The 22,890-nt window shown below is 51.5% G+C and overlaps 2 protein-coding genes across 2 annotated transcripts in view; one reads left to right on the forward strand and one right to left on the reverse strand.

Moving 5' to 3' along the window:
• Positions 1-1,886, forward strand: part of LOC112313683 (phosphatidylinositol 3,4,5-trisphosphate 3-phosphatase TPTE2) — a 38,784-nt gene extending 36,898 nt beyond the window's left edge. The window contains exon 19 of the mRNA XM_053916370.1: positions 1,750-1,886. Coding sequence (XP_053772345.1) covers positions 1,750-1,873 — 124 coding nt within the window. The 3' untranslated portion in view covers positions 1,874-1,886. The remainder of the gene's footprint in view (positions 1-1,749) is intronic.
• A 3,998-nt stretch (positions 1,887-5,884) lies between these two features.
• SLC25A15 (solute carrier family 25 member 15) lies at positions 5,885-22,587 on the reverse strand. The gene is made up of 7 exons (XM_053916529.2): positions 22,409-22,587; positions 19,827-19,951; positions 14,533-14,791; positions 10,982-11,119; positions 9,860-10,029; positions 8,793-8,951; positions 5,885-7,777 (listed from the first exon to the last, which is right to left on the reverse strand). The coding sequence occupies exons 2-7, from the start codon at positions 19,879-19,881 to the stop codon at positions 7,653-7,655; spliced, it is 906 nt and encodes a 301-aa protein (XP_053772504.1). The 5' UTR covers positions 19,882-19,951; positions 22,409-22,587; the 3' UTR covers positions 5,885-7,652.
• Positions 22,588-22,890: the final 303 nt, after the last annotated feature.

Raw genomic sequence — 22,890 nt, forward strand, 5'->3', positions numbered from 1 at the left:
ACATCTGCATAAGGTGTAATGGCACTTACTTTGCCGATTGCCATAGGCTCAATTTACAGAAACCAAAAGATGCTCAAGTTGCCGTAATTCATTCACATACTCATTTTAACCTGGATATTTTTAAACTGTGGCTGTTCTTGAGATAATTCCCAAGGTCCCTGCCACAGGACTGTGCTGTAAGTTAAAACATAGTGTAGTCAGATCTTAAGTGTGGTAATAAACCCCTCCCATGGAAGCTCGAGTCCGCTCAGTACCTTAAACTTAGCAGCTCCTCCATATGGATTGATTTACTGATGACTGACCGCGGCCAAATTCTGAGCCAAAGGCAGGCATCACCTGGGAGCCTTCAGCTGGTTTAAAGGCTGATTGGTACACTGGGGCAGAAGTGACAAGACACAGTATCAATGAAGAAGGCTAAAAGACAATCACTAGTAGTCTCTCATTTAAAAGTGATTTTGAATAAATTTGGAGTCACTTTTAAAAGTAATTAACTGATTTGGAGATTATTTTTCCAAAAAACCTTTACCATGTCCAGAAACTCATTCCTGACTCGAGAAGTTCTCCACTTTGAGTATTTGTTCTGTGGTGCTGAAAATTTGAGATTATTGATATCACCGGACCACCCAATACAAAAGGAAAAATAACACTCAAACAATCACGCGGGTGAGCTTTGAAGTGGTTGTGATTGCCTGTGGCAGGAATTGATAGTTTTCATTACATAAATTCTAGCCTGTTTTTCAAATTTGAACTGTTTCTAATCACACTTCAAGTCCAGTAAGGGAGCGGTAAATTGAACATCTAACCTACAGACTTAATAATGCACACACATTTATGGGTTTTGATAGAGTGAACTTTGGATTGGATGAAAGTTTTTTACCAGTTCAGTTCTTTGGATGTATACAAACAATAAACTTTAACTCATAACAGGAGCAAAGTCCCTCAAATAGACATCTGGGTGGAACTTCATTTGATGTACTCCTCAGAAGTGGTTCTTGCTAAAGAAAGGACACACTTTTTGTCCTTTAAAAGGCCAAGTTCATATTGGAGAGGCAACAATTTAGATCACTTTCCTCCCCACTTTTACATGTTTTTAAAGATTTCTTCCACATTTAAATTGTCATACTACCTGGTAAAGCTGTTTTTATTAGTTACGAGATTGTTAATCATCTGAAAACGCCAACTTCATTATTTGAAAGACTCAGTATTTTGCCCTGGCTGGTATGGCTCAGTTGGTTAGAGCATCGTCCCATCAATCGAAGGGTCACGGGTTCAATTCCCTGTCAGGGCACATACCTGGGTTTCAGGTTCGGTCCTGGTCGGGCACAGGATGTTTCTCTCTAACATCAGGGTTTCTCTCCCTCTCTCCCTCTCCCTTCCCCTCTCTTACAATCGATAAGCATGTTCTTGGGCAAGGATAAAAAAAAAGAGTATTTTATTAGTGATTTTAATACACATCTCATCTCTCTCTCTGATTTCTGTCACACACAGGAATTTATTTTATTAAACACAGATGTCACTGATCCCATAAAAGTCAATGTTAAAAGAATCAGCGACAGGTTGTTACTGTGTGTTTGTTACTGAAGATTAAGATGTTTTGCATCTCACTGGAGAGGGCGGGAACACTGGCTCACAGAAAAGGGGGCGGAGACCAATCGCAGCCAGCAAATCTTTTTTAAAGCTTAAACAGAGGTGCCCTACCGAATGGCTTTTCTGTAAGCCCTAAAATGTAACTTTGTTTTTCTGTTCTAGGCTTTATCTTTCAAGGAATAAATTGGACAATCCCCATAAACCAAAAACATGGAAAATTTATCGTCCAGAGTTTGCAGTCGAAATATATTTTGATGCCATTGATCAAGTTGTAGCTGATATCTGATTAAGTGTAGTTCCCCTTCCAGGATAGAATCATATTCTTCCCAATCCCTGCCCCATATTTATATCTTCAAAACCTGTTTCCTCCCAGCTATACTAATATTTACATACATGTACATATGTTCTTGAGAAATCTATTAAATATATATTAAATATAGACAAGGGATTACGTTGATGGTGATTTTTTTTCCGTTCTGAAGGAATATACGTCACATAAAGTTTTGTGTTGAGGTAAATTTGGAACGCATTCCACAGGGACATCATTTACTGCTTTTAAAAACTTGAATTAGAACTTTCATATCAAAGTAATTGAAGTATTTAAAAATTGTGATTCTCCCCTATATGGTGGGTTTACTTCATTTACTTCTGTATTTTTGGACAAGTATTTCGTTCCTGCTTGGTTTCACATTATAACTTCATGTTAGAAAAGCAGCTTCTATCTTCTTCCTCCCTTTGATTTACAAAGAACAAATACCAGATCGTCAGCAAAGCCTGTCTGAAACCCACAGAAATGTTCCCATGGCAGCCCCCCACCCCAGCACCTGCTTGTCTCTCACCCCCCAAGCACCGCACAGAGCTGAGCATGCTCCCTTCGGTCACACACACACATGCTGGGGAGGGTGGAGGACCATGTTACCACGAAGGATAAAGAACCTTCAGTAACTCCTGCTTTTGTGCAATATCACAAGTGAAGTAGAGGAAATGTTTGTGGGGGCGGGAGGGGTGGAGATCTAGAGGATCATTCCCCACCCCCGCTAAGAACCAGCTTCACCTGAGCTTGGGGACCCTGTGAAGGAAGGTCACCTTTTCATTATAAGCAGTGGTTAGTCCTGTGTCCATGGGGAGTCCTTTTCTCTTTGGTACCTGGTGCTATTTTAGTCTAAGTGACTTCACTGCCACTGCATCATAATGCCATAACTGTCCTGGAGAACAGTTCTGGTTTGGCTGTATTGAAATTACCCTTCTTTGAGGGATTTTTCCTGTAATTGGCAAGTTAAATTCATCGGGAAACAAAGGTGGCAACGAATAAGAAACACAGTGCCTCTGTTAAAACGCTATACTCAGTCCTGGAAAACCTTGCGCTCTGCTCAAAGAACACATTAAAGGAATGGTTTGCTGGGGGAGATTGGGTTTGGGCGTTCGGGGGTTCAGGGCAGACCACTCCAACTAAGCAGTGTTGTAACCAGCACACTACCCACTAACCACCCCGATAGCAGCTCAGAAGGCCTGGTGCTTGCCACAGCAGGGTTTTTTAAATATATTTTATTGACTGTGCTATTACAGTTGTCTCATTTTTCCCCTCTTTATTTCTCTCTGCCCTGCACACTCCCTCCCACCTGCATTCCCCCCCTTTAGTTCATGTCCATGGGTCATACATGTAAGTTCTTTGGCTTCTCCATTTCCTATACTATTCTTAACCTCCCCCTGTCTATTTTCTACCTACCATTTATGCTACTTATTCTCTGTACCTTTCCCCATCTCTTCCCCTCCCACTCCCCCACCCATTCTCCTACTGATAACCCTCCATGTGACCTCCATTTCTGTGATTCTGTTCCTGTTCTAGTTGTTTGCTTAGGGTTTTTTTTTTTTCTTTTAGGTTCAGTTGGTAATAGCTGTGAGTTGGGTGTAATTTTACTGTTCATATTTTTGATCTTCTTTTTCTTAGATAAATCCCTTTAACATTTCATATAATAAGGGCTTGGTGATGATGAACTCCTTTAACTTGACCTTATCTGGGAAGCACTTTATCTGCCCTTCCATTCTAAATGATAGCTTTGCTGGGTAGAGTCATCTTGGATGTAGGTCCTTGCCTTTCATGACTTTGAATACATCTGTGCTTCTTGCCTGCCAGGTTCCTTTTGAGAAATCAGCTGATAGTTTAATGGGAACTCCTTTGTAGGTAACTCTCTCCTTCTCTTTAATCTTGGGTAATGTAATTATGATGTGCTTTGGTGTGTTCCTCTTGGGTCCAACTTCTTTGGGACTCTCTGAGCTTCCTGGACTTCCTGGAAGTCTATTTCCTCTGCCAGATTGGGGAATTTCTCCTTCACTATTTGTTCAAATAAGTTTTCAATTTGTTGATCTTCCTCTTCTCCTTCTGGCACCCCTATCCTATGATTCAGATGTTGGAACGTTTAAAGTTGTCCTGGAGGTTCCTAAGCCTCTCCTCATTTTTTTGAATTCTTGTTTCTTCATTCTGTTCTGGTTGAATGTTTCTTCCTTCCTTCTGGTCCAATCCGTTGATTTGAGTCCTGGTTTCCTTCCTGTCACTGTTGGTTCCTTGTAGATTTTTCTTTATTTCACATAATGCGATCTTCATTGCTGCCTGGGTCTTTTTTATGCTGTTGAAATACCCAGTGATTTCCTAGAGCATCCTGATAACCAGTGTTTTGAACTGTGCATCTGATAGGTTGGCTATGTCTTTGTCACTCAGTTGTATTTTCCTGGAGCTTTAATCTGTTCTTTCATTTGGGCCATTTTTTTTTTGTCTTGGCGCACCTGTTCCGTAGTAAGGGGCGGATCCTTAGGTGTCCACCAGGGCGGGGCAACCCACGTCACTGCACTGTGACGCTGTCTGTGGGGGAGGGTCTGAGAGGGAACAGTGCCACTTGCTCCACTCTCTGCCAGCCTTCAGCCACTTCCCCCAATACCCACAAGCAAAGTGGGCCCTTCTGGTGCTGGTTCCTGGGTAGGTGGGTTTGTGTATATTCTAGGACCCTGTGGGTCTCTCCAACAGACTCTCCTGTGAGGCTGGGAGTTTCTCCCACTGCCTCAACCCCCACAGGTGTTTGCAGTCAGAGGTCTGAGGCTTTATTTCCCCTCTGGAGCCCTGGATCATGCGGGCTGTCTTGCTCCCCAGTTGCTTATCCACACAAGAATGTGGGACCCCCAGTCTGCCAGCTGCTGCCTCCCCGCTTGGATGCCCATCTCCACCCCTCCTGCTGGTCTGGGTGAGTGTTTCTTCTTTAACTCCTTGTTGTCGGACTTCCATACAGTTTGGTTTTCTGGCCATTCTGCTTGTTTTTTGTTTTTAAATTTGTTGTTGTCCTTCTTTTGGTTGTGTGAGGAGGCACCGTGTGTCTACCTCCGCCTCTGTCTTGGCCGGAAGCCCACAGCAGGTATTTTTTGAAAGGAGGGGAGCTGGGGCAATGCTTTAGTTGGAGAAGGGCCGGTGGGTGCCAAGTGGCACGATCTCTAGACTGCCCGAGCCGCCATCACCACCAACCCTGGCGGGCAGCCTGCATACTAGTGCCGTCTTCTTTGTCCTCAAATAACCCACAAAGGGTCCCTGTTGCGCTTCTGACACAAGTCATCTTTCCACTCTCCCTAACCTGGCTCCCTGGAGGCGGGACCATGGAGGACACGCTCTCAGGTTCCTCCCGTGTTATGGCTGCATCAGGCCCTGTTCGTTTGTGTTAGGGGAACATGGGTGTGGCCAAACAGGCTGTACTGTGTCCTTCAAATAATTCACGCCACACCAATCCGCAGGTGCAGGTCAGGAGGCAGGCTTCATTGAACAGGGGGAAATGCTGAGCTGGCTCAGTGAGGAGTAAGAACTACCTATTTCAGTACTGGCAACCCCTGCTTTGTCAGAATCCTGCTTTATGATCTGAGGAGATACAGTTGGGGTTCCTCTTCCCCAACCTCCAAGATCCATCCAAACTTCTGGCAGTGAGTTGCCACACTCTTTGCTTCCCCTCAGGGAAGGAAAACTTGCTTGGGGTCTCCCCGGCGGTTGCTTTGTTAGAACCCAACGTGATTCTTCGAGCACAAGAAACTTACATCGGAACGTATCAGTGTGGTACTGGTTTTCTCAAACAGGCTTTACTAACCTGGGTGGAACAGAATTATCCAAAACTGAACAGAAAGAAGTTGTAACTATTTTAAAAAACAGAATGGCATCTGGCCAAATCCGACATATCGCCTCTGCAGCCTGGTGGAGGGAGACAGACATTCCAACGTGCCGAGCTTCATAACTGCAGTGTATGCAAAGAACTCCTCATATACTCAAATATTAGGCAAATAATTTAATGATATAGAACACCAGAATTTCTCTAAACACAGTATCTCATGTTACTATATTTTTGTCTGGAGCACAGATCTGAAATGGTACAAATTAGACGCAAAGACTGAACCATGAGCTACACAGAACGACAAACAATCCCCCTGACTTCCCTTGCCTCGCTCCCACTCCTCTTCCCGCCTCAGGCTGTCTCCGTGGAAGACATTTAGTTAACCCTTTAAAGGAGGACATGGGAGGTGTGCTGCCAACAGTGCTGAGACAGGCTGACAGACACCAGGCAGGGGGACCGTGGGCCCAAAGCAGTTTGCTTCCTGCCGGACGCCGGTCCCATTTCCTACTTTGCTTCATTTCTAGCCTGTTCGGACCAAGAACCACTCAGATGGCCAAAGAACAGCAGCTCATCCCCAAGCTCTGACGTTCGTGGGCGTCAGAGGAACGAGGGCTCTTGTTGTTGTGTTAGTGCATACATATGGCATAACTTAATCAAAGTTACTGTTCTTGTTTCGTTGCTCATAAAGTCACACCGCATCTACAGTCATCACCACAATTCACTGATGGCCAGGACCGGATGTAAGAGGCTCCACATGGTGAAAAGCATGATGAAGGAGTTACAGACCCCAAGAGAAGCTTGCGAATGGGTCGGCCCTGATGTGACTCTCTGTGGCATGCATGCGCTGCGTCTGGTCTGGTTCTGAGGGGAGGACTCTGCCCACGAGCACTGCCACTCCATCACCAGACAGGGGATGAGGGTTTCTCTTGGCTTTGGCACTCAACTCCCTGGGTGGGTTTTCAGCTGGTGGAGGCAATGAGTAAGTGATCCAAAGGGGCCCAATGGAATACTCTGGAATCCTACCCAGGCCAGGACCCAGAGACAGAAGCTAAGGGCTGGTGTCCGCCACAAGGTCTTCACAAAGCATAGCAGCGCGGCCCCCTAGCCCCAGGCCCTTCCTCAACCTAGAACCAGGCCAAGGAGAAGCTCTTTGGAGAGAAGGTGGCGCAGGTGAAGGCCACCAGGCTTCTGTAGGCCTGATGCTCGAGCCACAGCCAACAGTATGTCAGACAGTAGAAGAGGGCCCCACCCAGAAAGTGAATGGCACGGTTTTAACAGCACAGCATCTTGGAAAAGTCCAGGATGGCTACTCTGAGACTTGAATCAGAAACAGGGAAGCCGCATCAGTGCACAGGTATATTCACCTCTTTAAAATCTAGCTAGCTATTGTGGTCTTCAAGCACCACAGGAACCCTTTTTAAAACTTTACCACTTGGCATAGAGCATGTGTTAAGCATATTTTAAGGGAGACCCTACATCTAGAAGGGGCAACCATGGAAAAACATCTTCACGGAACGCGGCTACCTCTGGGCTTTTCTGGTGTGATTGGAGATTAGGCAGGAAACAGAACTATGCCTCGCTCACGACACAGAGCATCCAAACTGCGTGTGCACGTCCAGTCGTGCAAAATCCCCGACACAACTGTTTATCTTTTCAGGTCAGGTGCAGAGGGCCAGAGGCTCACCCTGTAGGTCCTGCCGCGGACAAGGGCAGCAACTTTTCTATTTCAGTACGATTATGGGCAGAAATTAAATGATGTAAAATAGAGGTCCTTCCACAAAGTTTAACATTTAGGGTAGAGGAATGGCAGACAACAACAGAATGCTCTAAAATCAAAACAATTACACATTGGTCTTGTACTCCAGGCGGCCCTGAGATCAACTGCAGTTCTCGAACACCCGGCCTTGGGTCTGGACCCGCCAGGACGCTTCAGTCTGCTTCGAACTGGCTCATCATCAACTTCCTGCTGTACTCGTAGGCCAGGAACAGCGCCCCGTTGGCCGGGAACGCTCGGATCATGGTGGGCTTCAGTCCGGAGTACAAGGCCGGTATTCCTAGGAGACAAAAGAGTGAGCGAACGCCGAGACCCCCTTCCTTGGAGATGCCCCTCGATGCTGCAGAGTGTGTTTTTACAGTTCCAGGTCCCTACAATGGCCTCAAAGACCAACACGTGACGAAAGGGCTCGTGTCCAAATTTCCCTGGATTGATGGGACGGAACAGGCCACAGGAAGCCGGGCGGTGGCAGGTCTCTGAGCAAAGCTGGTCGATGCTCAGGAAACATGCGCCCATCACGGCTTCTCCCAGGGGATGAGGACCCCGAGGCACAGGGCCAGCAGGAAGAGCGAGCTGAAGCCAGAGGCTGTTTCTAGTTTTAGCACTGCCCGGGGGGGTTATAAAGCTCCAATCAGATAAAGGAAGTGTGAAGTGCTCTGTGAAACTATGAAGTATTAGGTAAATTTAAAGAAGGGTTACTACAATATTGGAAATATGCAAGATGGCTGGACTCTATTTGGGACACAAATCGAACAGTTTCTGCACACTCGTACTGTACTCTGTCTTTCCAAATCAAGACAGAAGACTTCACAGCTCTTCACTAACTAGTAGCATAAAATTGACTTACATGAATAGTAAGTAGAAAATCTTCATTCTCCCACCTAACTCTAAAAACTGATAGAAAGTCACCTTCAGAAGTTGCTGAGCGCATTCTTAATTCCAGCAGTCTTAGGACTGAGGATGGTGCGCATGCTTTCAAATCTCTCAGTAGTTCTCTCGGGGTCGTCCTCTGAAAAGACCCATGTGACATAAAGCAAGTGCTGCTACTTCCAAACCTCTGCCCCCTAAACAGAGTCCGGCTTTTATTACTAAGTCCCTCCAGGCTATTTAGAACTGCGAATCCTCACGGGGACCTGGCCCAGGGGTTAGGAATAAGAACTTTAAACGTTCTCAAGAATGTAACAGTAAGCTAAAGAAAGGGGGTTGGAGAGCAGTCCACAGACGGTGCTAGAAAAGGCAGAGACAGGGCCCAGAGCAGCCCCACTGCTCGCATGTGGTGCCCGCGGCAGCCTCACCTTCGTTCCTCACGATGCTTATGCAGGTTCCAATAAATCCCGCCTGTTTTCCAGACATGGACAGCACTTGAATTCTAGACTTAATACAATCCACCGGGTAAACAGCAAGCCAGAGGCAGATGCCACCAACTCCACCACTTAACATCAGAGGGACAGGGCCTAGAGAAGAGCATTGGCAAACAGCTGGTGTGACGGTGCTGAAGGTCAAGGTAGTAGCTGCAGCTAGGTGCAAATAAAAAGGCGAATGCTGGGGAGCACAGTTCTCTGAGACACCTGTCAGGGCGCGAAGAGCTCACGCCCCGTGTGGTGTGGTGTGGACGGGAAGCCCTAGGGAGGGTCGTATTTGGGCTGGTCACCACAGCACGGTGGCCCTCTGGCCCCTAGCAGTGGCAACGCCCTACCAGGAGGAGTGACACTGAGACCACTGAAACACAGCTCTTTACTCCACGTTCTCCCTCTGAAGTATTTTAATATTTTAAAGCCCAACAGCCCCGACTCCTCCTTTACCAGGAGAAACCCAGGTTGTCTCATTAAACACGACGGTTAAGCCTGGGAGCTTGACTAACCCCGGACTAGGTTCAGAAAAAAGTGACCCCCCCCCGGTGTGTGCCAGACATCACTCTGTTGTGTCCAGCAGCGAAATGGAACAAAGCTAGAAAGAACTATGCAAGTCCACTGCTCTCAAAACACTAGCAAGATTTATTACCATGTTTTAAGCTTAATGCAAGATGATTTATAGGTGACGTCCAATTTATGGCTGCTTTCCCATAGGGAAAGGAATTTCTGTATTTCCTCGCCCCTAAAATGGTGCCAGAACAAATTAATGAATGTTATTCCAGCATAGAAGTTTGGGACACTGGGCTTCAGCCTGTCCTAAAACAATGACCAAGCCCAGGGCCACCCAGCCAGTGCCAGCGCCACCCAGAGGAAGGCACCTGCAAATGCCAGGGCCACGTTGCTTCCCAGTGTCCAGAAACCCCAGTGCCAAGGGGGATGCACAGAACCGGAACCCCAGCGGCCACTCCATGGGAAAGCTCACACCGGCACCCCCAATGCGAGCACGTTACCTAGTTCATCTTTGGATCTCCCCGACGCAAAAAACGATCGACTCAGCTCATAGCCACCGAAAAAGAAGAAGTAGCCCGGTACTTCTCGGAGTAAAGTGCTTGAGAGTCCATGGTAGAAGCCCAAGGGGCCGTCCTTTCTGAGGATGCTCTTCACGACAGACCACACTGTGCTGGGAGCAGACAGGGAGAGAGTGTTGAAGACAATGAGGCACCCCAGGCACCCCGTCATCAAGCCTGATCCAGCTGCAGGGAGGAAGCAGCTGACTTTATGAAACAGAGGAACCAGAATGCTGCGAATAAAAGGCTTCTGTGGGAAAGACATATCCAGAGAAGCATAGATACAAATGTTTCGTAACAAGTTGTATCACCTGAACTATTCTGTAGGAGAGAAATTTTATTAAAATGGTTAATACATTTTTAGAAGACCTACTATCAACCATGTAAAAGAGCTAATACCCATTTTCCACAGTGAAGAAGTGCAATTACAATAAAGAGTATCCAAATGCAGCAAAAATAAATGGCATTCTACTCGCCCAGCCCCTTCTGTAGCAACTGCCCAAATGGTAATGGGGAAAAACACTGAGATGGAGAGTGATTCGGTCTTGAAGAGAGCTGTGCTTACAAGGGTTTCCATGGGTTTTCGGAACTTGGGCCCTGAAGGATGGGGGGTGGGGGTGGGGGACAGTTGAAGGGAGTTACCACAAGGATCTGGGCTGATCAGCCTGAACACCTATGTGACGCTTGGGAACAAGCATCAAAGAGTCATCTCCGAGTCCAAATTAGCCCTTGTGAAAGCTCAGCTCTCGGTACCAAAGCTGCCAGCCAGGGGCCTCCCAACATGGCTGGGGGCATGCAGGCCGAAAGGGGTATAACCCGCGGCTTCCCCACTTCTGGGGGATTACATATCTGTCTGTCGGGTGGGGTGGTGGGTTCAACATCACAGGCAGTCCGTTCAGAAAATTATCCTCCAGCTGGTGGGGGAAAGGATTTGGAAACACCACAGTTTGCAGTAGATACGTCTGCTCTTCTATCCTCTACTTAATTTTAGTACAATACAAAATTACAAACCACTCGATACGCTAAGGCAGCAGAGATCCACTGCCGGTGCCCGGGGGCGCTTACTTCTGGCTGCTGGCAATCTTCCCTGACACCTCCATCTCGTACATGGTCTGCAGCCGGCACTTCACCAGCTCCGTGGGGCAGAGCACCAGCGCGGCGAACGCAGAGGCGAAGGAACCGGCAGCGGCATTCTGCAGGTCGCTGAAAGGACACAGCACAGGAGCATGCGGATGAAAGGAGAGAGACACACTGTGCCACCTGAGGACCCCACAACCCTGCGAGGTCGACAGCGATACACCAGTTTCCACGTGGGGAAAGTCACGTGCCTGAGTCACACCGCTGCCAAGTGGCAATGCTAGGATTCACACCTGGGTCTGCCGGACCGTAAAACCCACCTCTTTTTATGAGTCACAGGGCTGTGGATTGTGTGTGTCCCCCACCCCCAAAGCCCCATGTCGAAGCCTTAACCCCACTGTGACAGTGTGTGAAGGGGGGCTTTGGGAGGTAATTAGGGTTAGATGAGGTCGGAGGGTGCAGGCCTCAGGTGGGATCAGAACCCCTAACAGAACAGACCAAAAAGAGAGCAGCTAGCTTGCACCCTCCCTCTGCAAGCCAGGAAGAGGGCCCCCCACCCCCAACACCACACCAGCCCGCACCTTCCTCTTGGACTTTCCAGCCTCCAGATGTATGAGAAACAAATGTGGGTTGCTTCAGCCAGCAAGTCAGTGGCATTTGGTCACAGCAGCCAGAACTGCGACACTGAGTGACGTACAGAACACAACACAGAGAAGGAAGAACGAGCCCCCGGTCTCCCCTCCGTGAACACATGCACACCACGAGTGTCGAGCGCTCCAGTGTATTTGCCACTGAGCTTCAAGTAGAACTAGGTTCTGAGGCCAAAACCCAGCCTGGGGCAAACACATACTATAACTGCCCCAGGTGAAAATCCAGGGTAAATTTTTAACCAAAAAGTTGCTTGTTCCAAAAAGATTCCAAGTTCAGCTGATGACCTCCTGACCTCAGCAACACAGGGCACGGGGGAGAGGGCGAAGCCCACATGAGCCAGCAAGTCCACCAGCTCCAGGTAAAACGGCGAAGCTGGACGTGTGTGCAAAGGGAGGCCTGGACACACAGCCACACACAGACAGACGCGTTCGCCTCCTCGGCCCGTGTCCGGCAGCACCACCAGCCAGTCACTGGGGATTGTGACTGTGGGGGACAGTCTCAGACACAAACTGTGGGGAAGACACCTGAGAGTGTGTGGGGTCGGAAAAGAAAACCCTTTCTGCCCCGAGACAGTGCTTCCTCGTGCGGCACCCCTGGCAGGGGGGGCAAACGACCCTGGGGTGGAGGGCAGGAAAGCCAGAGCTGCCCCCAGCAGGACTGTGAGTCCCTGGAACTCCCCTGTTAAGTGCTGGCATCCTGCTGTCGCTGGACCAGCGCCAGTCTCAGGCTTCCAAACGCCCCGGGGAGGGACCCCCTCGGCTTGCTGGCCCCCGGTACAGACATGCCCTTACGAGGTTTCCACAGACTGCGAGCAAAAGCTTAATGTGCCTACCACACTCAGGTGTCCTAAAGTTACAACAAACTAATAGTTACATAAACTGTGGGCAAACCTCAGTGTGAAATCAAGGGCCACCTCCCGTCCTGGCCCCGATACCCTATCCCCTAGTGGCCTGGCCGTGGTGCTGCAGCTGGATGTGGCGGGTGTCAGGTCTCAGAAGGTAGGCTCTCTCAGGAGGAGGACACTGCCTGGGGCCTGGCCTTCCTTCTGATTTAGAGAATGGGCCGTGAGACCATTTCTCACGTGCCGGGTGCACGGCTGTGCTAGCACTCAGCCCTCCGGGTGTGGGAACTGCCCCCTGCTCACCCCATTCCTTCCCACTCTGCTCCTGCTTCCCCCCCGCGTTGGCAAAACCAAAGCCTAGAATGATTTCTGCCGTCTTTCAGCCAGCCTGCAGACCCATACTCAGGGGCCCACGGGTCCCTGTGTCAACCTGCTGACTTGAGCAGCAGTCAATCGGGGTCATTAACTGGTTCGCCAAGTTTTCGGGAACAAGGGGGCATCTGTCAGTGGAGCTGGCCATCCCATCTCAGATGCAGGCTGGCTCGGGCGCCTGCTCAGCGCAAGGCCAGATGGGGTCTGTGGTGGACTGTGGCTTTCTAGGGGGCACTTTCATCTACCAGGGCACTGAGGGAGGCCCGAGGGCCCCAGCTTGCGCCTTAAGCGTAAGCGTTTAGCACTGGAATTGAAATGGCAACAGGTGTAGGATGGGATTTTGTAAGAATCGACTGTCACGGGTTCAACAAACATGTACCGGCACAGCCCTGCCATGGAAGGTCAAACACCCCGTCTGGTCAAAGGTCAAAGGAGACAACAGCCCTGGCAGCAGCGCCCACACCGAGAACCGGCCAGTGTTCACAGGGCTACTGTAGACGTTCACAACAGATCCTCACGAGCACTCTCGCCTTCCACTGCTCTGCTGACTAACCTGTCCTCTAGAGCCGACTCCTACCAAACACCCCCAAGCCCCAACTGTGGCCTCAGGAAGACTCTGAGTGCAAAACAGAATCGAGTGCTGGTTTAGGCCAAGGGCGATAGGAGGTTCCTTTACTGCAGGGCTGCTGCAGAATCTCCCCAGCTGCTCCTCGGGGCCCAGCCTCTGCCTCGAGTGGGACGAGCTACAGTCACAACAGGCTCTCCCGTCAGTCTGGTCCGTCTCCTGCTTCCTTCCTCACCTCCTCTCTCCTTCCTGACCCCTCTGTGCTGCACGGCCCCAGGGTCCGTGCTCAGCCCCCCACCAACAGTCTCCTTGAAGGAGCTCACCCCGCCCCACGCTTTTAGAGAACAGGTTCTGTCCATCGAGACAGAACTCCCGCCTATACACGGGGCCATCTGTGGACCTCCGGGAGAACACTTCTGTTGCAAAGGAACCTACTTTAGTCACTTGGGACCCTCAGTTGCTATGTGATTTCAAATTCCTACCCAAACCACCAGGATGCCTGCCCTTTGCAACCACGAGGCTGATATAATAGTTCTAAGTTACTTCAAATACATCGGTGTTCGGAGGAGGCATGGCGCAGCGTCCCAGAGGCTTCTGAATCCTTTTCAGTGTCTGTATAAGGTGGTGATCAGGGATGACAGGACATAAGCCAGAGCCCGATGTTCGGGGCAGACCTGGCCGCAGAAGCTTCACCTGCACTTTCTCCAACTCTTCTGACCCGTCCTACAACTCCGCGTCTATCCTCGGACCTATCTGGGTCAGGTAACCTCTTTCAAGACTCTCCATTTGGCCAACAGAGTAGAACCTAAAGCTTGGGCCACATGGGGCATCCAAGGCTTTTGTCCAGCACTTCTGCCCACGAGAGAAGCAGCTGCACCGTCAGCATCTGAAAAGTGTTCTCCCACAGCACGCCATCCCCCCACCCCCACCCAGGGTGGCTCCCTCTCCACAGAGGGTCCATCCTCCTTCAGTGTGATGCAAACATGCATTCCGATACAGGCACAATATATTCACCATCAGAAAGAAAGGGGGTTATTTTCAAAAAAGGAAACACTCTTTGCACGTGGTTTTTGTAACAAATGGAACAAGTGCCAGCAATCCCCGACTCACCTGAGCTTGGCCTGCTTGTCCAGGCCCACCACCTTCCGCACCACCTGCTGGCAGAAGCCGTAGCACATGAAGAGGACCGAGTTCTCGGCGATGTTGGCAATGAGCGCGGGGCTGGTCCCCTTGTAGAAGCCTCGGAAGCCCACCTGGGAGTAGGTCTTCAGGCAGCAGTCGGTGAGGCCCCTGTACAGGTCGGGGAACGTCTGCATCTTCACCTTCATGGTGTCGAAGGGCTGCCCCGTCAGCACACACGCTGTGCCGCCTGCAAACGGGACAGGAATCTTCTGTAGTGCGTGTCTACAGCCATTTTAGGGCGCTGCTCAATGCCCTGTGGAAATGGGGGACCGGGGCCTGCCCCAGCACTGAGCTCTGCTTCAGCTCGTTCTCACTGTTCTCGCTCCCCACAACCTGCTAACCCATCCAGGAAACAACACGTGTGCCTGGCACCCGGCTCCAGCCCCGAAGGAGCCACACGGTAGAGGGACGTGTGTGTGTTCCACAGGCGAGGCCACCGGAAGCAAGGGGGCGGCCTGTGTTCAGCAGCACTGAGCAAGGGAGTCGGAGGGGTCGGGGCTTGAAAACCCTGGCTCGGCTGTGCGGTCCTCGACAAGTGAGGGGACTTCCCGGCCTCAGCTCCTAGTCGGGGTCGTGCAAGGATCGAATATAACAACGGAGGGGAAGGCCTGACACTGTGGCCGCTGCTGCGGTTCCTGCGTGTGTGTGTGTGTGTGTGTGTGTGTGTGTGTGTGTGTCCATCCCTATCAAAGGACAGGGAGGGACGTCTGGGAAAAGTCCATCCCTTCTCTTTGCCTAATGCCTCCTGGTGCTGACGACTATCGAACAATCACAGAGGAACTGGCACCGGATAAAGAAAACAGAGTGGCTAATTAACCCCCGAGGAGTTAAATAGCTGGCCCTATAGAAAAGCCTCTCTTTGGACTCTACCAACACAGAATTTGTAAACAGACAAGGAATGAACTGAAATGTATCTTTGCTTAGCAAAAACTACATATGTGTTTGCTTTTATGCTGTAAGAGTATTAACTACAGCAAATCTAAATTGCATGAGATGACTTCAAGAGAAATTCTGAACGTAAGGAAGAGACAGACCTGAAATGACCCTATTCTATCCCCAGATGCCGGGCGGGGTCTGCCTTTTGGGAGCGGCCACTGGCTAATGTTGCCACCTTCCCTTGGGCCTGCAAGGCCACTGAGTCTCCGCTGTCCCCTGGCTGTGCCAGGGACCGTAACCGCTGGGTGAGGTTATTAAAGCCCAGTCAGAATCGAAGAGAAGCATTACAGGACGTATTCAGGAAACAAACGCACAGACAGAGACAACAGTACGAGGGACCACGTGGCGGAACTGTGGGGGAGGCTGGAGAAGGCGAAGGACATCCCACGCGTGGTGATGGAAGGGGACCAGACTGTGGGTGATGAGCGCACAGGGTGACATACAGATGGTGTTTACAGTACCACACACCTGACACCTCTACGATGTTATTAACCAAGGTCATCCCAGCACGTTTTTTAAAAACTTAAGAAATACAATTTCATAACTTCGACATTATACACGGTGACTCCAACTCAGTTGTGGAAGGCAGAGATAGGGGAGGGGCTGCTAGGAGTAACTCCCAATTAATTATTAGCAGAGGAACAGACGTTTCCAAAGAGTCTGAGTTGTTCGATCTCTTCTTTGAAGAAATCACAAGTAGGATCTTCGTGATCTTCTCGCTGTTTGTTTCTTGTAGGAGAGCGGTAATATGTTTTTGCTTTGTCTTATCAAATTATCCCCAATTCTGAATTGGTGGAATGTAATTTACTAACACAATGCTATAATTAGAGTTATTCTTTCCTGGGTACTGGTGGGCCAGAATAAAATACTATTCTAATTCTGTCAAAATACTTTAATTATTCTGAAAGAAGAGGTGAAAGTCAGAATTTTTTAAGTTGGTACATAATTTAGATAACTTAGATGCGGATACACTGAATAAAGCATTTAATTCAGAGCATTACTATTTTAACTGGAAGTTTTCCCTGTTTTAACACAATCATCCCGAATGGTTCAGACATCGCAGGTTACCATGATACGCATTTGTTGCCCATCTGTAAGAGTTACGTTTCTAACAGGTAGGAAGCTAATGAATTTTCCAATGCTGGCTATGATTCTCTCATTCCTTCCAGGGAGGTAAGCTAATTTCACAGGTAATTGACCACACACAAAGGGGACTGCCCAGGAACTCCCTGCGCCCGCCTCCAGGGGGCGCCGACTATTCTGAACAGCAGCACCAACCACTGGGAGCCAGCAGGACCTCAGGCACCTACCACGTCAAGGAAGCCAGGAGTCATTTACAGGAATTAACTATTTCTCTACTTGCTTGGAGCTCAGACCTCCGAACACCTCGTGTCCTGACACAGGGAAACAGCCTCTGCATTCTCCCGAGCTATCAGGGCTGGCCCTTCATTTGATTCTGCCGGACTGGCACTCCAACCGGGTTGTACTCGGCACCTCACTGGGCTCGCTGCTGTGGTCACGTCAGCAGATGACAAGGTGCTGGGGAAATATACTGGGCTTGGACTGTGTCGGCTAGGAAGGACAGCTCACGGGGCAGGCAGAGCTGGAAATCGGGAAGCCGACCTCCACCCAGGATTACCTGGTGCACCCGCCCAAAAGGCAAGAAGCTCACCCCCCTCCAGAGGCAGTCAATAAAGGTTCAGCTGAGCAATGCAGAGGGCTGTATCGATTTCACAGTACTCCCATCAGAGGCTTTTGGTTTGTTCTTCACTGTGGGCGTTGGAGGGCATACACTTCAACGACCCAAAATGCCGCGTTCCCCGACGGTGCCAGTTACACAAGGCAGTTACTGCAGCAGAGCAGCCGCAGTGGGGGGAGCACGTTTCACCCGTCTTAACCGCCGGCAGGGCTACCACGGGCCTCCCCTACCACAGGCTTCCCCTTAGTGCGGTTGGACCTGAGATGCACGCTGCCTCGTCCCAGTCGTGATCCAGTTATCTGTTTTCTCCCCCAGCCTCACTCCCTGGGGCTCCCCAGCCGCTCCTGGGCTCTGCCCTACAGTAGCTGTGGTAGATGGACAGGGACAGCTTCCCGGTAGACGAGCCGGACTGAAAATCTGCTTGGTGGAGAGGTTTGCTTACCAGAAAAAGGAGAGACACAGGACCCACGGATCTCACACCCACATCACCTTGGGCCTCAAGCAGTCCATACTAATCCTGTCCTTGGGTGGGCTGTGTCCACGAGACCCTCGAGGCCCCTGCTCCGGGCCAGCAGGGAAATCCCAAGGCCTAACCGCTTCCCCATGCAGAGAGCTGGGGCAGCGAAGGCTCCAAACTAACCCCCCTCCGGGGCTGCTGTCGGCTCCTTGAATTGTAGTAAAACCAAGAGGACGACAGAACGAGACAAGGGATGCAGCAGCCTGGGTCTCGGCCTTGTGTTCACTCCACCAAGCTGTTCGAACTTGAACAAAGCCACCTAGGCCTCTTTTCTGAGTGTTCTCTGCAGGCCCTTCCAGCCCATCCTGTGAGGACTGAGACCCCTCCCAAAGGGGACAGCTGCTTCCCGTCTGCACTGCACACAGAGGGAGTTCTAGGTCCCTACCAGGAACTGCTCTCCTCAGGGCCCACGGGTCCCTCCGTGGAGAGCACAGAGCCCTCACCGAGAAGCCTGGTGTTCTCGGAAGTCAGACCACCCGGGGTGGGGGGGGCAGTGCTGACGCAGTGCGGGGTGAGCTGTGTCTCCAGGGCAGGAAACAGGTATCAGGGAAAGTCCACATCAGCTCAGGTAAGAGCCCCGTGCAGGTGGCAGCCACCGTGCCTTCCACACCAGACGCCCAACAACACAGTTGCAATCTACACCTTTAAGTTTTACCGTCACTTATAACTGTGGCACACAGACGCCTCCCTAGGAAAAGGCGAGCTTTCCAACTCTACCACAGAAGATCTCACATCTCTGATAGACTGAAGGACATTTAATTCCGAAAGCTGAGAACCTCTCACGCAGTGAGAGACCACAGAGACCAAATGGTCCCAAGGTTTTAGGGACGGGCAGGCAGTGGGGTGGGGCGTGGGGCCTGAGGGGCTGCAGCTGAACTCCACAGCAGGGTGAGGGGCTGGCATACAGCAGGCAAAGGCTGGGGAGGCGGGGGGCAGAAGCCAGAAGCCCTTAGTTTCCCCTGCTCCTTAGGTGGGACACGCCTGTGGTCTCTGACTGGGAGTTGGTGCTGGTGCCCTGCACTCCTGAGAAGCCTCTGCAACGTGCTATTTCTAGCCTTCCTCATTAGCTCACCTTGGCTGACCTTTGGTTCATGGGAAAATACATTTTTTCCCTCGGAACCCCAATTTCTTGTTTACAAGGAAGCGAATGACAGGATGAGAGGAGGTGGCCGTCTGAATGCACTTGCTCTGTTGAGCCATGAGGTCCCACCGCCTAAGAGGACAGTGGAGAGCCCACCCCTGTGGCCTCTCCACTCTCGGGAGCTACAACCCATGGTAAGAATCAGTGCGGGGGGGTGGGCGGCAAGGGCAAACCAAGGTCTTCATCTCGGAAGTCCGAGCATTTGATGCTCCTCAGCCCTGATGGGACGGACACAGGAATCTGGAGAACAAGTTACCAGCCACCCACTTCCCATGCTGCCCTTTGAGTCAGGCTGAGCAAAGGTCATCTTTCTCAAGAGTGGCTTGTCTGTCACAAGCTGCACCGGGAGCACTTACCTGTGCCCCATGGGGCCAAAGTCTGTGCTGGGGCTGGGGCCCGGGCCACCGTTCCCTGGCAAATCCTAGGGCCTCGTATTATTGACCTTCCGGGACTTTAAGATCCAGTGAATGGAAGTCTCATTTACCAAAGACATTTCTAAAGGGTGTCCTCCTTTCTTTCCCTGACAGTAAGAAGGATATTACCGGGATTCCCTGGAGAGATAGCATGGTGTTATTTTTATACAATAAGGGTTCTGAAGACTGCCAGGCTTGGAGGAGAATCCGTCACCTGCTCGTCCCAGCCATGTGACAAAGGACAAGGGACCTCCGCTCTGAGGCGTGATGTATTCCAGCGGCAAACTGGGGACCTTCCCACCCTGCACCCTGACTTGTGCAGTTCGAACACAATGGGAACTACTTTACCTTCTCCTGTGCTCAGAGCTCCGTATTACACTTTTGATCAATAGCCCCGTTCTAAGTGAAGGCATTATTACTTGGGGGTGAAAAAAGTAGTATTTGCACCATGCTTCCCTCGGTCTCACGTGTAGAGAGCACTTGAGGCAGAGAGGATGGAGTTTTCTCTGGGATTACCTGCAGCCCCTGCCGTGAGGTCGATGGTCGCTTGGATGGCAGGGTTGGACTTCATGTTTGCCCACTCCTCTGCTGGACTCCGTCGCAGGCAAGTCCCTGAAGCTTATGACAGGCACCTCATGTCCCTGGGTGGAGGCAAGAGTTCACCATCAGACAGGCCTCTGCAGCCTCCCTGTCTCTGGGCCTGCTGCCTGGGTACTGGACCTGAACTTGGGGGAACTGAGACATCAGCTCCAGGGTGCTCCAAAGGGGGAGGGCTCAGGATGCCAGCACAGTTCCTGATTGGCCTCTCTCTTTAACCCTCCCACCACCTCCTCACTAACAGCTCCCAGATCAAAAACCTTCCTTGAGTATCAATCTACAGCCACTGGAGCAATGCACTTCATTCCAACCATCCCGAAACCCTTGGAAACAAATGCCAAATAAGGTTGTGGTCATCACAGTCCCTCCCTCCCCCGGAGCTTCTCCACCATCACGTGCACGCGAATCACCTGGGGACCTTGTTGAAAGACAGTCTGACTGATAGGCTCAGGTGGCCCCAGAAATACTGCCCATCTTCACAAGCTGATAAAGCCTGACCCCCAACCACGCTTGGAGAAGCTACTCCTGCTCCGCTGTGCCCAAGATTTGCTTTGTAAGAACCACCTGGGGGACCTGTTACATATTGAAATAATTAGGCCCCTCTCCTGGAAATCTTGATTCAGTGCAAAAACTAGAGCCTATTCCTCTACCTTTGGACAAAAATCAGTGACTGCTGAGGTATGGACTTAATAGAGACTTTTTACTAAAAGGAAGGGTGGCTCATTAACACAGGGCACAGGTGGCAAATACAAGGCCCGCGGGCCGAAGCCAGCTCAGCACCTTGTTCCTATCCAGCGGCAGTGCCGAGTTCCTTGCCCCTAGTTAAGGAGTAGTTACATTTATACAGTCCTAAAGTTACATTTGACCCTTTGAAGGCAATTGCGAGGCTGATGTGGCCCCCCCACCCCTGTGAAAATGAGTTCGACACCCCTGACAGAGTATTAAAGTAACCAATCCAGCAACCAATTCTGTATGGTTTCCAAACTATGTAAGTGACTGATCTGTGAGCCGCAAGGGACAGTTTTTATTCCTCATCACACTGAAGACCTGTGTGAGCTGAATCAGGCCGCCTTTCAGGAAGGGTGGGTGGGCTGAACACCACCCTGGGATGAACACCAACGTCTCCTGAATGTCAGCAGAAAATCACTTTAACTGCCAAATGGTTTTTAACCACTTGAAGAAGGTTGCCCATGACCAGACACCAAGAATCTAATTAACAAAAAATTAAAACCAGAACCACCCAAAACACAGTACTTGAGTACCTAAAGCAACTAAGTTCAAAACCCAAGACAAGGATTTCGCGTTATGAACAGGCCTGGAGAGGCAGTGCCAGTTGCTGAGGTGGCGGCCACCCAGGATCTGGAGAAGGATATCAACGTCCTAACCTAATGTCCCCTTTTCAGGTGGGAAATTGAGGCCAGAGGAAGATGGACTGTGGCTGTGCCTCGTGCAGGAGAGACACGAACGGGACACAGCCACTGTGGCCTGTCAGCGCTGCCGCTCCTTTTGGAATGGGCATTTCTTTCTTCCAAGGGCAGATCGCAGGATGCCATCGGGGTGAGCCCAACCCCTTTAGGTAAGCCAAACATACACAAGTTAAGTCCTACGAACTGTAGAATTATTGGGATAGTTAACAGTGATGGGAACTAACGCACTAACTCACGAAGTTTGGGCTATTGATTCGAATAATGCGCAGCTCTGGTTCGTGTGAGATAATTGGCTTGGGGGATTCGTCGGCCTTCAGTACTACCTGGAATATAAAAACCAAACCCTTTCAGCGTCCCTTTCTCCCCGTTTAAAACAACACGAGGGTCCACTTCGGGAGAAACAGCAGCGCTGACCACACAGCTTAGAGGTTCCCTAGGGAAATGAATTTCTCTAAAGGGAGAATCCGAGGAGGCCGCGTTCTACAGCAAGGTTCCACCTCCGGGGGAAACCCGGCCCAGGAGCCGGCCGCCCTCCGGCAGGGACTGGAGCTGGGGCACAAGGGCGCTGGGACGCACACCGGCCTCGCCGCTTAGCAGCCAGCGTGGCACTTCTGCCCGCGAGCCTTGGCATCCTCGTCCGCACGAGGGGCAGCTTAAGGACACGACTTCCAACTTTGTCTGCCCCGCTCTGAACACTCGCGAGCTCTGCCCAGCAACCTGCCAGAGTCTCCCATTCATAAGCGCCTCGGTCCGCCCCAGCGATCGGGCACAGAGGGCGCGGAGCCCCGAGGCCACATGACACAACCTGGGGCGAAGGAGGGCAACGCTGGCCAGCAGGTGACCACTGCGGGAAGCGGGCCGCGCACCCCGATAGAGTCTCCGCCAAACCCGGGGGCAGCACGCGGGCGGGGGGCGCCCGCGGGCCCCCGGGCACGTGTGCTGCGCGCCGGCCGCCTCCCTGGCTGCCCCGGAAGGTCGCGCCGCCCGGGCGCGGAGGCCCGCTCCCCCACCCTCACCCCCGGTTCCCGGCCCGCTCCCTGCTGCCCGCGCGCGCCAGGCCGGGGCTCCGCTCACCGCCTCCGCGCCTGCGGGCCGCGTCCTGCTCCGGCTCCCGCCGCCTGCAGTCCCTGGGCCTTGGCGACGGGGGCGGCCGCTCCTCCCCCACGTGGGCCGCGGGCCGCCCCGCCCCGTCCCCGCGCGGGACTGCCCCGAGGCGGGCGGCCCGGCGGGGCTCGGGGCGCTGCGGGCACCGGGGAGGGCCCAGCCCGCCGCGAAGCGGAAGTGGGCGCGGCACGGCGGCGCGCTCCGCCCGCACAGGCCGCGGGTCGGACGGGCACCCGGCGCCCGGGGCGCTGCCGGGGTTACCGGCCGTCCCCGGGGGCCCCGCTGTAGGAGACCGAAGGGCTGGGGCTGGCGTCTGGGTTAGAAGGACCAACAGAAGTCCTTAGGCCGGTTCGCCTTGCTGGGACTCGGGGCTCACGGGCTTCATTTAAGTTATAATTGCGTATGCAGATACTGGAAAGGAAATGATGAGAAATAAATTCGCTATTGCCGGT

Source organism: Desmodus rotundus, chromosome 13 (assembly GCF_022682495.2).
Source record: "Desmodus rotundus isolate HL8 chromosome 13, HLdesRot8A.1, whole genome shotgun sequence".
Lineage (NCBI taxonomy): Eukaryota > Metazoa > Chordata > Mammalia > Chiroptera > Phyllostomidae > Desmodus > Desmodus rotundus.